Source organism: Sphaeramia orbicularis, chromosome 17 (assembly GCF_902148855.1).
Source record: "Sphaeramia orbicularis chromosome 17, fSphaOr1.1, whole genome shotgun sequence".
In the NCBI taxonomy this organism is placed as follows: domain Eukaryota; kingdom Metazoa; phylum Chordata; class Actinopteri; order Kurtiformes; family Apogonidae; genus Sphaeramia; species Sphaeramia orbicularis.
The window spans coordinates 29,710,054-29,727,057 of NC_043973.1; the positions used below are offsets into that span (position 1 = coordinate 29,710,054).

General features: G+C 35.9%; 1 protein-coding gene across 1 annotated transcript; it reads left to right on the forward strand.

Annotated features, from left to right (window-relative positions):
* The first annotated feature begins 856 nt into the window (after window positions 1–856).
* On the forward strand, window positions 857–16,995 carry LOC115436963 (tripartite motif-containing protein 16-like protein). The gene is made up of 7 exons (XM_030159993.1): window positions 857–1,493; window positions 12,909–12,995; window positions 13,084–13,317; window positions 13,533–13,692; window positions 13,785–13,835; window positions 15,503–15,562; window positions 15,643–16,995. The coding sequence occupies exons 1-7, from the start codon at window positions 936–938 to the stop codon at window positions 16,167–16,169; spliced, it is 1,677 nt and encodes a 558-aa protein (XP_030015853.1). The 5' UTR covers window positions 857–935; the 3' UTR covers window positions 16,170–16,995.
* Window positions 16,996–17,004: the final 9 nt, after the last annotated feature.

Here is a 17,004-nt window from a genome sequence, read left to right on the forward strand (position 1 = left end):
TGTGATGATTGACATTACATTTTAAAGGTGTTTCATTGGAGCGGCAGTAAATATTATCTTACCGTAAAAAAGAATAGTTAGTTCAAATGTGTGGGCTAAATCCATGACATGAGAGGTGACATTAGGCAAATGATGGAAATGGACCAAAAACATCACAGTACATTATGTGGACTAGTCTGTAGCCTAAAAATGAAGAAGAAAATAAAACATTTTCTTATGAAATAACATTTTGTTCTCCTCAAAACAAGAACAATGAATGTGTGTAAACATATGGAAAAAACTGCACAAAACACAACAGTGATTAGTCGCTACAATTACAGTACTTAAATACCTAAAAAAACTGTAATGCAATTAAAATACTTCAAGTAACACTGCAAAATACCTGATATCTCTAATGTAAATATCAAAATGATACCGCATCAGGGGTCCTCTCACTTCTATTCTGTATATAAAGCCAATGCCTCCCCAGTGACGCTTAATTGACAGGCTATGGGACACTCCCTCCTTAATAAATAAATAAATAACGAACGGCTCTTTACAAAGACTCGGTTCCCATCGTTCATTTCAAAGAGCTGTTCAAAAGATTCGATTCGTTCATGAACGTCACATCACTAGTAATTTTTGTACTTCGTAAATTCATCATTATTCATTCATGGGCCAGATTGGAATCTTTGGAAGGCCGGTTTTGGCCCGCGGGCCCTATGTTTGTCACCCCTGCTTTCTGTGGTGAGTGTGGTTTACACAGTGCACCTGAACACACCTGTGACCGGAAGTCCTTTCAGTAAACAGACTGCTTACTCAGCTCTGTTCCCAGGCCCTGCTCTCTCCATGTGGGTCCGTCTACTTCCTGGTGTGTGTTTCACCTGCTGAAACCTGAACACACCTGGAGCTCCGCCTATCTTTATCTTCTTATTTCTGGTCGGTAACAGGAGGAAATGGCCGCAACAACTATTTCTATCGAGCAGGAGCAGTTTAGTTGTTCGGTGTGCCTGGAGGTGTTGACGGACCCGGTGACCATCCCCTGCGGACACAGCTATTGCCTGGGCTGCATCGAAGACTACTGGAACCGGCCTAAGCAGAGGGGCCGGTACAGCTGCCCCCAGTGCCGGCAGCTGTTCAACCCCAAACCCCTGCTCTGTAGGAACACCGTCCTGGCAGAGGTGGTGGATAAGTTTCAGAGGACCGGCCTTCAGCCTCCAGCTCCAGCTCCGTCCAAACCGGAGGAGGTCAGGTGCTCCATGTGCAGCGGGAGGAAAGCCAAAGCTGTCCGGTCCTGTGCGAGCTGCTCCGGGTACTACTGTGCGGCCCACGCCAAGGCCCACGAAGAGAGGTTCCACGGAAGGGACCACAAGGAGAAGCTGTGCACACAACACGACAAAGCCCAGAGGATGTACTGTAGGACGGACCACAGGCCGGTGTGTTCCCAGTGTGTGAAAGAGGAGCACCGAGGACACGACACGGTGGACCTGGAGGAGGAGAGGGGGGCTCAGCAGGTGGGTACTGAGCACCAGCACACTAGTACCAGTCAACTGGGGACCAAGGTTATTATGGTTAACCCTCCAGTATCCAGGTGCACCTTTTATGCACACTTTGCACTTTGTTTTAAAAAACTTCATATTATTTTTCACAATTTAAATAAGGTTAGAATTCAAAAGTTGTTCATTTTTGCATGATCTTTAAAATTCTGTCCACCAACTAAAATGTGCACATTGTAAACAAAAGAAAATTACCAGACTAGCATCTGTCTGCCAAGTGTGCCTAAAACGCACTATTTCTTCCATTTGATATGTATGATTAGGGCTGACTTTGATTTACCAAAATAAATTCAAATTAGAGCAGAAAAATAAATAAATAATAATATTTAATAGTTTGGTTTATAGGTGTGCATTTTACGCACACTTGATGACAGATGCTAGTATTTTTGAACATTTGACCTAGCGCCAAAAATAATAATGCAAATTAACTAGTGTTGGAGTTAATCACTGACATATGCCAGGATGAAAAAATCAAATAATATGTGATCCACTTTTTTATGTAGTATATAGAAAAAATTTTTTTTGTTTGTTTGTTTTTTGCATCCAAATAAAAAATGGTTTGTTTACATTACAAACACAGCATTTAAAGGGTTAAAAAATGTGACAATTATTGAGTATTTGGTATTTTTATTTACAGCTCAAGTTGATGAAATAGAAAAAAGTGTAAAAGAATTAAAAACAAACTGTATGAAATTTTTTTTGACAGAATTCCACAAGTGTGCCAAAAAGGCACACTTGGTGCTTAGTAAGGGCCTTGCTGGACGGGATACCGGAGGGTTAACGAAAACTAACGGAATGACGAAAACTAGAATTGTAAAAACATTTTTGTTAACTGAAAAAAATAAACACTATAGTTAAAAGAAAAAAAAAAAAAAAAAAAACGATAACTAACTGAAACTGTAGTGTGTGTTTACAAAACTAACTAAAGTGTATAAAAATTCTGGATAAAATTCTCTTCGTTTTCATCTTTGTCAACGTCGGATTGATATCAAATCAATTTATTTCCCTCAAGCAATTTTATCTGTTGTCACTATATGATATTTAACGGTCCTTCACTTGTGGTTTTTTCTTCTGGTCTCCACTCTACCTGGAAACATGAGGCCCTCTCCCACCAAAAGGCCCAGGAACTTTATTACCAGGAACTTTTTGGGGTAAAAGAGTTCCTGGTAACTGCGTTTCCACTGCACCCGAAAGTTCAGGGTAATTTATTCAAATCAGGTTGATGATGTATGAGGGAGCAGTAACAGAAACTGTAGTCCTGTTCATGTCCATTCATAAACTCACCTCTAGTTCAATAAAATGACACAGTACTGTAAGTGGACAGGTTGGGTTTAACATTTTACTGGTTGTTGAATCACTTAATCCATCTGGAATACATTTTAAATGAACTTAACCATCATTACATATCCTTAATTTGTATTTAAAAATGATAGAACATGTATTTTCAGCTTCTCATTCCTTAAACTAAATCACATCTAACTTTATGTGTGATGGATGCTTCTGTTTCATTTCTATTGTTTGGAGACTAAAGCTGGGAGAAAACAGCAGAAAGAGTCCTGTCTGGGATTTATTTGAATACGACAGTGAAGAAGAGAAAAGATATGAAGAAACTAAAACTAAACTAAAACTAAGCATTTAGAAAATAATGAAACTAATAAAAACTACACTCTCAAAAACAGAGGTACCAGCTTGTACTTAAAAGGGTACAAATGCTTGTCTCTGGGGGTGTATTTTTTTCAGAGACATTTCTGTACCCTTTCGAAATGGTCCATTTTTGTACCTTAAGTACTTTATATAGAAAGAAAACTCTCATATAGTTGATAATGCCATGATGTTTAAAGTTTGAACCGGTGGCCTAATTGAGAAAAAAAAACAAAAAAAAACGACATAGGCAAGCTACAACATCAAGACATGGAGGTGTGAATGAAAACTTGATAAAACAGAGATTATGGCAATAATCAGAGGTTCTAATAAGCAAAAAAAAAATATTAGGCTATTATCATTGAGCTAATTGGGCTATTAAATTAAAACACAAATTATTATTAAATATAATATAGAGTAATTACAGTATGATATATAATAAATAATTCGCTAAGCCTAATGTTTGAACTATAATTAGTCCTACTGTTCAGTTCTCCTAGCCTATAGCCTATTCTCATGGTCTACACACAGTTTTTAATGCTGCAGGGTACCTTATAGTACACATTTGTACTTTACAGAACTTTGGAGCCTTTTTCATAGTCTAAAGGTGCAATTATGGCCTCCTAAAGACCAATACTGTACTTTTGAGAGAACATTCTTAAAAAATTGACTTATAGGTACATAAATGTTCTGATCTTGTACCTCTATTTTTGAGAGTGTAGCAAACCTGCTCTAAAAACTAATAAAAACTAACTGAATTAGTGAAAAAAAAGGCAAAACTAAATAAAACTAAACTATAATGAAAAATCCAAAACTATTATAACCTTGCTCGGGATGTAATAATATGAAAATTTCATATCACGGTTATTGTGACCAAAATTATCACAGTTATCATTATTATTGTGGTATTATTGAAATTGTGCTCAAAATGTTCAAAAAGTACTAATACACACACTGAAATAATTTAACCAAGTTGTATTTTGAAAAAAATAAAATAAAAAAATAGGCACAATGTACTTTCTGTTGCAGAAACATTCAAATATTAACCCTTAGTGGTCTGAGCCTATTTTGTCCGTTTTTCAGTCCTTTTGATTTTGCCTTTATATACTATATAAACAAATGTTTACTATACCCATGTTTGGTATCTTTTTTTTCAGCTCAACTCCATCTATATCATCTGCCTATTTTTTATTTTTCACTTTAACCTACTATATCAACACTAGGGATGTAATGATTACCAGTATAACGATAAACCGCGGTATTAGTATTACCGTTTAAATTCTAATTATCATGATAACCATGTTTGATTACTGCACTTTTCCAGAGAAAAGGCCTATGTAAAGATCTGCTTTTATGTCAAATATTTGAGTATAGTTTTAATCTATTACAATTTTAATTGTATATACCTAATATTTGGAACCAATATTCACTTTTAAAGTCTTTGAAAAGGTTTGTTAAGCATCTGTGTGTTATTTATGCAATAAAGTATATACATTTTTCAAATCAGATTTTATATATATTTTTTTTTGTTTTCTGGCCTTTCATGTAGATATAGTAGGTTAAAGTGAAAAAAATAGCAGGCAGATGATATAAATGAAGTTGTGCTGAAAAAAAAAGATCCCAAACATGGATATAGTAAACATTTGTTTATATAGTATATAAAGGCAAAATCAAAAGGACTGAAAAACAGACAAAATAGACTCAGACCACTAAGGGTTAAGGTTTAATACTTGAATGTTTCCGCTAAGAGAAAATGCATTGTGCCAATTATTTTAATAGTTGTTCTTTTTTTTTTTTTTTTTTTTTTTTTTTAATTTTCAAAATACAACTTGGTTAAATTATTTCAGTGTGTGTATTAGTACTTTTTGAACATTTTGAGCACAATTTCAATAATACCACAATAATAATGATAACCGTGATAATTTTGGTCACAATAACCATGATATGAAATTTTCATATCATTACATCCCTACACTCAACATACACATATTTATACTAAATTACTGATTTTTCTCTTTATATTTCATTTTTCAGTCGTTTGTATTATTTCTACATGTCTTTTTCTCTGCACTTGTTTGCTGAATGTTTCTGCTGTTAACTGTGGAATTTCCCCACTGTGGGTGAGACAGAGTCTTATCTTATCTTATCTCAGGGGTATCTCTAGGATCAGAGGTTTAAGGGGGGCTGAACATCCAGAGGGCTGGCTGCCCAGGCAAGAGAAATTTCACTGTTTTGTACATTTTAATGAAATTTCAGATCATTGTTCCAACATATGTGAAAGAAAAGCATAACATTTTGTGGGTATGAGAAACTGTGACTAAACCATCAAATCTGATAAACCAACATATATGTGTGATAACACTTAATCAAACACTGTCAAAACATCAGCAAACCAGCACTTTTGTCATTTGTTTTCCAATTAATCTGATTAAAATACGTAACATTTATCAGATTTAATCTGAGGCAGATCATTTCTAATAAACTGTAGACCAGTGTGTATGTTCAGTGTCTCTGCTCCTCTCTGTATTTGTGCTTTAACCAAAAGGCAAATAACCAAACAATGTGTTTTATATCTAATAACAGATATAAACTGGTACATTTATCAAACTGACAACATCGTAGTAATAGAATATTTGGTTGTTGTGGGAAATTAGGTTAAATGAATTGATCTGTTACCTGAATCTGTTTTTTTTTTTTTTTTTACTTTATTTAAATTATTTAGAAAACAAAAAACAATCACATGTTCCTGTCTGCGCATGCACAGACACGCAGACACACACGCACACACACGCACAGTAGGAGTTAATGTTCATCCAGTCAGATAAAGTCAGTATCTCCTTATCTTTAATCTGAACACATGCGCAGACTCAACAGCAGCTTCTCTCAGTGTGGACTGGATCAAACCATTTTCCAGACTAGATGGGTGGGTGGGTGCTGTATTTTTGTTGCTAAAATATTACGTTTCAACCATGTACTGTATATGGTTTTAATATTTTTGTAGAATGTTAAGAATGGACATAAAGAAAACAAGAAAAAAGGAAAATTTCAGCAACATAAAATATTTTAGGGGTGCTGGGAATCAATTTTGGGCAAAAATGGGCTAAAAATGCCCATGTCTTGTCTTGTCTTGTCTTAAGTACAACAGTAATGATTATTGATGGTATGTTTTAATTTTTTTTTTTTTTTCCAGTAATTTAATACCAGACCTATTCTTTTTCATGGACTGTATATATTAGTTGATTAGATAAGTCATGTAAAATTGGGGTATAGGACAATATAAGCTCGGCTCCTTCCTACCCCTTTTTGGACATAATGTAGTGTTAAAGAGCCACAATGAAATTTTTTTTCTTTGGTTGACTTATTTCCTTCAATACAGTTGCGGAAAAAAATTATTAGACCATCAAAAGTCATCAAAAACAATGGTTATGCAATCAGATACTAACTCCTGTGTGTATCGTGTGACTGAAACGGACAGAAAAGAAAAACATGGAATGCCTAAAAGCACTGTTTTTGGCAGTACAATGCCATAGATATTGATGTAAGAACTTTGTAAGAACTGAAAAATTTCACAAAGGTAATAAATTCTTGTTACGTCCTCTAGTAACAGAGTATCGTTGAAATTTGAATTTCAGAGTATTTCTATGAGTGCCCTATAAAGGGTTAATTTCATTTGGTTGAAACTGCAGTGTGTGGTATTTCTTTAGCATCACTGGGCAAAATTTCCACAATAACATTTCAATATAATGTAATTTAATGTAATATAATATAATTCAAGTGATCTGGAAAAAACACAAAATATCTGCATCTACAGTCGCGGAGAAAATGATTAGACCATCAAAAGTCATCAAAAGCAATAGTTGTGCAATCAAGTACAAACTCCTGTGTGTATCATGTGACTGAAACAGACAGAAAAGAAAACATGGAATGCCTAAAAGCACTGTTTTTGGGAATACAGTGCCATAGATATTGATGTAAGAACTGAAGTGATTTTGGTTATCAAGAAAACATGGAAAATGGCTAGATATCACCCCTAAAATTAAACTATTATGAGATATTTTTGTTGTTATCATTATATTTGTCCAAACAAATGTACCTTTAGTTGTACCAGGAACAAGAAATTAAAGAAAACAAGGGGTGGTCTAATAATTTTTTCCGTAACTGTATATTGAAGTGTCCTGTTTCTTTCTTTCTTTCTTTCTTTCTTTCTTTCTTTCTTTCTATCTATCTATCTATCTATCTATCTATCTATCTATCTATCTATCTATCTATCTATCTATCTATCTATCTATCTATCTATCTATCTATCTATCTATCTATCTATCTATCTATCTATCTATCTATCTATCATTTTTGGACTGGATTTATCGTTTACTAGACGCCACAATTGAGCTAAAGTGATGTTAAATCTATAGGAGGGATCATGTTTTTATTAAAGTAGATCCATATGTGAATATTTTTGAGAGGACAACGTGTTTATTTTGTTAATTCTGTCCCTTGTTTCATCATCTGCCTCCCTTCCCAAATCCAAAAAGACAGGGATTACCACAGGTTCAATGAAGCATGACCATCTGAATCCAAATTGGCCTGCAGTGGATTACTATGAATTACAACTAAGGCCCATTATGGATTCAGATTTTACAGTGACAGACGCGGTAAACTTGAACCAGTGGTAAAAACTGGCTTTTTGGATTCAGGAGAGGATGCAGATGATGAAACAAGTGACAGAATTAGCAGGTAAACATCTGATCCTATCAACTGCACACCTTTCAATGAACCATGCAGTAAATATTTAATGTTACATGTGCAAACTGAGGATACGTTCAGAGGGAGTTAGGTTTACTTGTTTTTCATTGGCGTAGGTTATGTTCACACTGCAGCTTAAAGTGTTCCAAATCTGATATTTTCACTCATATTACCCAGTTGTGTCTTTTTCATAACAATGTGAACAGTACAAATCACATACCATACAGTGTGGTGTTTTTAATTCCACTTTCATACATGAGCCTGAATCAAATGCAAAGAAATAAAACTGATATCATTTTTATTTTAGTTTTAAAAGACATTAATTCACGGTAACAGAGTGAGAATCCAAAAAAGTAACGGAGTGAGGTGTGAGTGTGATGCACCAGAATAATAATCAAAGATTTTATTAAGATACTGATAGAATTATCAGTTTTTGGCAACATATATTTCATTACTATATTTAATAAACATCTGTGCTGTTTTTTTTATAATAAATAACATTCAAAATCATTATTGTATTTGATTATTATTAAATATAAGATTAGACACAGGATATATTTATTTACACATTGCTATTTACATTCTGAATTTATGCTGTATACATTCATTTACAACCTTTACTGTTCTTAATTTACACTGTATTCTCTTATATTTTCTTATATATCCAGTTGTAATTCAGGTACAAATTAAATAAACACATTTTTAGAAACTACAGATATGTCTTTCATGCTGAGTAATCAAAAATATTGTTTTAGTAAAAAAAAAAAAGAAATTGACCCTGATGTCCACTTTCACTTGGCCAGGCCACTGAATAAAAGGGTTAGTCATGGGAAGTGCACATTAAATGCTATCACTTTGGTTTAGAAGCTGTTTTTCCCCTGAAATGTTTGTTTTTACTGAAATACTTCACATATATCCAGACTGGGTCTTAATACAGATACTGAGAAATGCAAATGTGTGGTCATTAAAACTTCACTAAACCAACAAACCTAATGTGGACTTTTTCACAGTACAAGAGTCCAAAAACACAAGAAAATAAAATGTGGCCTCTTGAACATTAGATCTTCATCATCCAAAACTGTATTAATCAATGACATTATATCCGATCTATCATATAGATTTATTCTGTTTGACAGAAACCGGGCTTTGTGAGGAGGAGGAGGAGTTTGTGACCTTAAATGAAGCTGCTACTCACCTAAATTATTACATTCTCCGAGACTCGGACTGAGGAGGGGGAGTCGCAGCCATTTTTAATTCAGTTCTACAAATAAATATATATATATCGGCTAAAATTTACTTAGGGGGTCAAATGAGTGGCCATTTTTGTCAAAAAAAAGTTGTGAGAAATGTATAGAACTGTGTTGAAATAATGCTAATCCATTTGTGCACAGACTACTGATATTATTTGACAGTGGAAGCTCTATTTTCAGAAATATTGGATTTGGAATAACACGTGTATGTGAAAACTTTTGCTGGTGGACGGACATGACATTACCCATGATGCTCTGGTCAGTACCAGTACTTTATTAGTAATAAACTTATAAACTTACTATTGCTAATTCTCCTCTTCTTCATAAATGTTAGTATTGTGGATCTAAAACAATAACAGCTGACACAAAAACACTAAATGTGTCAGTGGACGGATATGACATGGTTGTTGTGGATCCCATCATACTGATGCTCTGCAGCCATGTCACTGTTTACACTAATGATCCCTGTGCAAAAACTAGGAGCACTATTATTTATTGCATAGTTTATCATCAGACTAAAGAGGAAATAACTACAGAATTGTTATTTCTTTATAAAAATGCTTATTATTAGAAAACTGTTGATTTAAAAAGTGATGTGTGACATTTTTCATGTATGTATTGGTGTAACATAAGCAGGATGGATCAGCACCATACTCCAGATTGAACCTGTAAAAATAAAACGTGATATGTAGGATAGAATCTGGTAAGAAAAATTGGGTAATCTAAAAGAATAGAATATTTGTTTTTCAGGTAAATTCAGTTCAAATATAACTTGGCCATTTGTGACATGAAAATATAGCATTAATTGTGCTGAAATTGGACATTTTTGAGCTGAAAACATAGTTCATATGAGCATCAACATGTTGAACAGAACTGAAATCCTGTACATTTGCAGAACTTGTATTTACCAACACAAAGTTCCTTTGGGGATTCACTTAGATTGATTTCTTATGCACAAAGACATAAATAAGACCTCTAAGTAAATTTTAGCCAATATATAAATAGATCCCAAACCAAAGCCAAACTGCCTATGCTGTTGGTTGTAGTGTACCGTACTCATGGTCCATACACTGAAGTTTTATCAGAGTTCACAGGTCCCAGTCAGTCTAGTCCTAAAAATAGATAAAGTCAGTTTTGTTATGATGTGGTGCTATATAAATAAGATTTGATCAATTGATTGATACTGAATTTCTGCATAAAAGTGAAGTTTTGAATGCTCAGTCTTTGCTCACAGTAGATTATTTCCACTGTGTCTGTTAGTACTTTTACTGAAGGGAACGAGAGACGGAAAAAAAAAAAAAATCAGATATGAGCAATAAATCAGAATAGAACACTAACACAGCCTTAGAGTGCCATAGAGAAACTGGAGGCACCTCCTGCAGAAGAAACTGAAGTATTATGGGATGGCAAACTTAATGAGTTTTGATGACTACAAACATATTAAAACATAAAATAACATATTCTTCAGATTTATTTTAGGCATCATCACCTGATAGTAGTTGTAAATCCTGTTCCATTTGGGTCGTATTCATTGTGACTGGCTGACGGTCATGTTCTCATATCATGAAAGCATGAACTTTTATTGATTTAGACACAAAAAACAACATATCCTGTCTATTCCGATAGACTCAGGGTCTGATAATACCATCGTCGTGACCTTTTTAAGTGCTCGTTAGATAAATGAACTGACTGCATGTTCCACTGGATTAAAATGACTGATGTAAAATGATAGTACATATAGAGAACGTCTCATCAGATTCTGCTCTGAGATTTGGAGGATGTAGATGTAAGTGCAGTATGAATATTTATAAGGGCGCTCTGCTGGTTTTTACATGTCTAAGTCTTTTTACTTTAGCTAAACGCACACATAACAGATGGGTCTCAAATATGGAATAAATCCCATGTTTATGACTTGACATTTTAGTCAAACAACTTGAGATGGTTGAATGGCAGCATGTGGAAATGTAATACACAACATATTTGCCACCATATGAGGGGTGATGTCACGTGTTATCTATGAGTCAAAATATTGTCACATATATAAATCTTGTGGATACATGAAGTGTTATTTGAAATACCAATAGTAGAATTTCATGTATAGTTCTGTGCAAAAGTCTGAGGCTAACATTAGGTTCGATGATTTAGTAAAGTTACAGTGACCACAAAAAACAATAGTTTCAGGCAAAAAACAGCTTCTATAAAGCAAAGTGACAGTATTTGGTGTGACCTCCCTTTGCACTTAACATACAGTTGTGGAAAAAATTATTAGACCATCCAAAGTCATCAAAAACAATGATAATGCAATCAAGTACTAACTCCTGTGTGTATCATGTGACTAAAACAGACAGGAAAAAAAACATGGAATGCCTAAAAGCACTGTTTGTGGCAGTACAGTGCCATAGATACTGATGTGAGAACTTAAGTGATTTTGGTTATTATTAGGGGTGTGTATTGACAAGAATCTGGCGATACGATACAAATCACAATACTAGGATCACAATAAGATATATCATGATAAATCATGATACTGTTAAAGGGAATTTTTTGTTTGTTTCTGTTTTTTTAAATGATTATTTCCTGGAAGAATTGAATTACACCAGAAATCTGCACAAATACTAAACAGATTTTTATTTGATCAGAACAGGATCTAACACTATTGCAAAATGTTCCTGTGTTTAAACTGAAATTATGTTTTACAGACATTACAGTTTAAGATCCTGTTCAAATGTTCATATTCTATTAGTTCAGAACTAACATTATAACATTATTTTTGTGCAATCCCAACGAAGAAACTAACATCTGCCTCTCAGACAGTAAAAAGTGCTTTTAGGATGCTTCAAACAACCATTATTTAATAAACACTGTTAAATAATAATAAATAAGATATAAACAATAAAGAAAACCAAAAAACAAAAATGAACCTCCACAATATCTGTATTTGAATAAATATCTAAAAAATATCGATACAGTACTTTTTAATATCGATACAGTATTGTGAAATGAAATATCGCGATATATTGCAGAACCGATATTTTCTAACACCCTTAGTTATTATCAAGAAAACATGGAAAATGTGTGTAAACCAGATAGTTGGAGTGCCTCAAGACTATCTGCCCTAGGAAGTCATCAACTTTGAGGAAAGAAACAGTCAGACTCAAGGGACACTTTTAGCATTTTGCATGTGAATATATTGTATTTGAGCACTTGCTCCTGTTGACTAGTAAATAAGTCTAATAATGACTGTAAATTTACAATTATGAAAAACCAGAGAGCCGTCTACAAGACAGTATTGTTGTGCGCTATGGGACTGAATCTAGTTTTTTTATTGTTAGGTTGTTTTTTTCATCTAAACCAAAGAGTTCAAGTGCCCCAAAACTATCTGCCTTAGAAAGTCCTCATCTTTGTGGAAAGAAACAGTGGGACACAGGGGACACTCTTAGCATTTCTGGCGTCTGAGATAAAGGACAAGTCTTTCAGAGAAACCATAACAAGGGTTGTGCTTTCCAGAAATCTGAAGACAGGGAAGGTTGAATGAGCGCCTGTCCTGCCGTCTTATCTCGTGCTTAGATGTGCGTTGAAAGTTTACGCCGATAGTCCAAAGGCCTTCCGGCACAACCCGCTTCTTTGATTTTAAAATCAAAACTTTCCATCATGAAAGTCAACTGTGATGAAATTTGAGCCGGGAGCCTGAGGGACCACACTGTGTGATATTCATCTTTCATCTTCATCATTCTCTTAGAAAAAGCTACAAGATGCCTCTTTGAAGTCCATCCAGAAAATGAAGGATGTGGAGAAGGAACTTCGCTATGCCGTCAGATACATCAAGGTGAGGTTGTTTTCAGTAAGCGTCAGTGACGTACAGTATCCAGTTAAAACGAGTAAAGGAAGAGCACAAAGGGCCTTATCACCCACAGCACTCCACGGAGGCGGCGGTGGAGGAGAGCGAGAGGATTTTTTCCAAGCTGATCCACTGCATAGAGAAACAAAGCATGGAGTTGAGGGAGCTGATGAGGGTGCAGGAGAGGGCGGCTGTCACTCAGGCTGAGGAGCTGCTGGAGAAGATACAGAGGGAAATGGCTGAGCTCCGGAGGACTGACGCTGAGCTGGAGAAGCTCCGTCACACCGACGACCACATCCACTTCCTCCAGGTAGGAGATTAGTGCTCCCTCAGAACAAAAGCACAGTCTGTTCATGTGTCTTTATCCCTGCAGGAAGACTTCAGACCCAGCAGTCAGTGGGATGCAGCACAGCATGACAGTTCCATGACACTATATGATCCCTGTGTGCTGTTTTTTTTGTATTCAAATGACAGTAGCTCTCTAATTTGGCTGCTACTTTCGTGTGTTTTTTGACTGAATTGCAGAAGTGCAAGTCTCTTCATTTCCCTGTGAAGTCTGTGGAGATGCCCAGCACTGACAAACTCACATATATGATGTATAAGTCCATGAGAGGGGCCTTGGCCGACCTCAAGGACACTCTGGACCAGGCACTGGAAAGAGAATTCAATAGAATCTCTGATAAGGGTAAGGAGTTATATTGGATGTCCATAAAGATCCTTAATTGGTTTTTAGACCTTATAATTTATTCATAAAACATTGCTTTTGTGTCCTTCTAGTGATTTCCCTGAAGGAATCTAGCAATCAGAGTATTTCTGAAAAAACACAAGGTATGTTAAGAATTTCTGTGGTTATGTTTAGTGATACTGCACCAGTTCCTAAAAACATGATCAGCTCATTAATTAAGTGCAAAGACTCATGGGAAACATTCAGTCATAATACATTGTTTTTAAGGCTCGTACAGCAACATATAATCATAATCGATCCTCGACCACTTCGCCACTGTTTTAAATCAGATTTTATGTATACAGTGGTATGTTCTTTATATAATCAAAATTTTCCTTAAAAAAAAAACTATTTTTATATCCTCGAGCTGCCCAGAATTTGTATTACTCCTCTAAAAATGTCCTCTTTTTTATAATCTCCTTGTATTTATTCTTTGTTTTCCTGCATAAACATGTGTAATGTTTAAAGAACCCAGAGGTATTGTAATACTATGATTGATTTTAAGTGAGAAATACCAAAACTGTAAGCACCCAGTTTGGTTTTTTGACACTTTTGTATGTATAAAATATGAAAAGGACTCTAATAGATAACACCTGTATGAACGGTAATGTTGTAGATATTTTGTCACCTCTTTCAATAAAAACAAATGAAAAAACCCCAAAAACTAACAAAAAAACCCCCCTATAATAATACATTTCCCTACATTTGTATGCCTCCACCAGCCAGTCAGGTTTCATTTTACATCCGTGTCTGTCCAGACTGATGTCACAAAGACTCATATCAGTGTAATGTAATACTTTAACTTTAAAGCAGTTTAATAAAAGGTATTATATGTATTTTTTATCTTTTTTTGTATTGACGTATAAGACTCCTGTGAATATTTTCAAGTGAGAAACATGCCGTCTTCACTTACAGACTGCGGTGTGAAATAACAGCCAGAAAAGACTTAAACATTATAATCATTTATGGAAGTTTACCTTTACTGCAAATCCACTTCCACACCATTGTAATTTATTTCACACTTGTTTGTAATGTTGCCATAATTAGCCCATGGGTTCTTGATTTGCAGCCAGATGTTTTTTTGTTTTTTTAGGACTGCCAAATTCAGATCATTTCATCAGAAGAAAAGACATTCTATTAAGCTGTTCCTGTGATATTGTATTAGAAGAATCAGACAGTGTACAACCTGAAAACAGGATCTCCAGGATGATGCAAAAATAAAAACCATAGCCTCTCCTTGTACAGGGGTTGGACAAAATAATGGAAACACCTTAAAAAAAAATCAACAAAATATAATTTAATATGGTGTAGGTCCGCCTTTTGCGGCAATTACAGCCTCAATTCTCCGAGGTATTGATTCATACAACTTGTGAATTGTTTCCAAAGGAATTTGAAGCGATTCTTCAGTTAGAATACCCTCCAACTCTTTTAGAGACGATGGCGGTGGAAATCGACGTCTTACTTGAATCTCTAAAACTGACCATAAATGCTCAATAATGTTGAGGTCTGGGGACTGTGCCGGCCATACGAGATGCTCAACTTCATTAGAATGTTCCTCATGCCATTCTTTAACAATCCTAGCTGTATGGATTGGGGCATTATCATCTTGAGGTAAAGGTGTTTCCATTATTTTGTCCAACCCCTGTAGTATTACAGTACACTGAGTGACTGACCCCTGTACCATAGGTGGATTCTTCACAATACACACTTCTATGTTAATCCTTCATTCTGTCAGCAGTTTAATTTGTCACCCCATGTGTCTGTCCAACAGTGAGAGACACGCATATACCGTACAACTCAGAACCAAAGACAAGACCGGATTTTCTACAATGTGAGTAAAAAAAAGTCAAACATATTAATAACACAGTGAGTTTTCTTGATGATAAAGTTAGTAATTATCTTTTTGTCCAGATTACAGCGACATAACCCTGGATCCAAACACAGCCAATCCTTATCTGTGGTTCACGGACGGTCGACGAGGCGTGACCACCCGTTCTGACCTGCAGCCCTACCCAGACCACCCCGACCGCTTCACCAGCTGGGCTCAGGTTCTGTGTCGGGCCGGCATGGCTGGACGCTGCTACTGGGAGGTGGAGTGGGCCGGTAACGGAGGGGTGTCCGTCGGCGTCTGCTACAAAAACATGAGCAGGAGCGGAGGGGCGAGCGACAGCAAGCTGGGGCACAACTCCAAGTCCTGGAGTCTGGACTGTTCTTACTCCGCGTGTTCGTTTCAGCATAACAAGGAAAGCACAGCGGTCAGCATTCCCTGTTGCAGCAGGATAGGGGTGTATCTGGACTTCAGGGGAGGGACGCTGTCTTTCTATAGCGTTTCAGACACGATGGTTCTGCTTCATAAAGCCAAGACCACCTTCACACAGCCTCTGTACCCAGGATTTTGGGTGGGGTTGGGCTCTTCTTTGAAGCTGTGCGCCCTATAAACCCACTCTGGGCAGAGTGAGTGCATGACTTAGTTATGAGCATGTTTTTTTTTTTTTTGATTTGTCCTTTTCATGCGAAGGTAAGAACTAAAATAGATGCCTTCCTTAAAGCTATACAGTTATATGGGGCAGAGAGTAAAAGAAGACCCCATCAGACAAATCAGTAACATAATGGACTTCGGTAGGTGCAGGCTGGACTCACTTACCCTCTCTTATATGCCGACTGCGATTGATTTCATTCGTCTTTCTGAAGTTTACTAGGATACAGGCATGATTGCAAACCGATTCAGGTGTGATTTTGTGAATGTTACCTGACCTGGACCAGCAACAAAATATGTTATACTCATGATTCGAGTGTGAAGGATGTTCAGATCCTTCTCATGTTTTCAGTGATGCATTCAGGGATGCTTGAATATTTCCATTTGAAGACATGGCAAAACAAAGTGTATCCATCAGAGCCATGCACAGAACCCAGTCCAGCTGCAGACACTCCCCTACAGGTCCAGTGTGTAATATTTCAAGGTGATTTAACAGAATCTTATTACTGAGAGTATAATATTCATAATTAGGTTTTTAATACAGACCCGAAAATGAGAAGTGGTGAATTCATTTCCTTTGAATGAATAGATTCTACATATGGATATCCTCCTGCACCATGTTTCCTCAGTAACTCAGGACTTTATGTTCTACAGTGTGATATCCAGTATTTAAGTACAATAGTTGTCCGTTAGGCTTGTGTGTGCTCATATTCACTTTGCTAAAATGACAAAACACTGGTTCCACTGATGATAATTCACCTTTTTTTTTTTAAAGGAAACCAAAAGGAACTAATGAC

Bases quoted from the DNA above. Each gene is read 5' to 3' on its own strand.
- LOC115436963 (XM_030159993.1), top strand. From the start codon at position 936: ATGGCCGCAACAACTATTTCTATCGAGCAGGAGCAGTTTAGTTGTTCG. The intron at 12,996-13,083 runs GTGAGGTTGTTT...TATCACCCACAG, and splicing joins ATGCCGTCAGATACATCAAG to CACTCCACGGAGGCGGCGGT. The intron at 13,693-13,784 runs GTAAGGAGTTAT...GTGTCCTTCTAG, and splicing joins CAATAGAATCTCTGATAAGG to TGATTTCCCTGAAGGAATCT.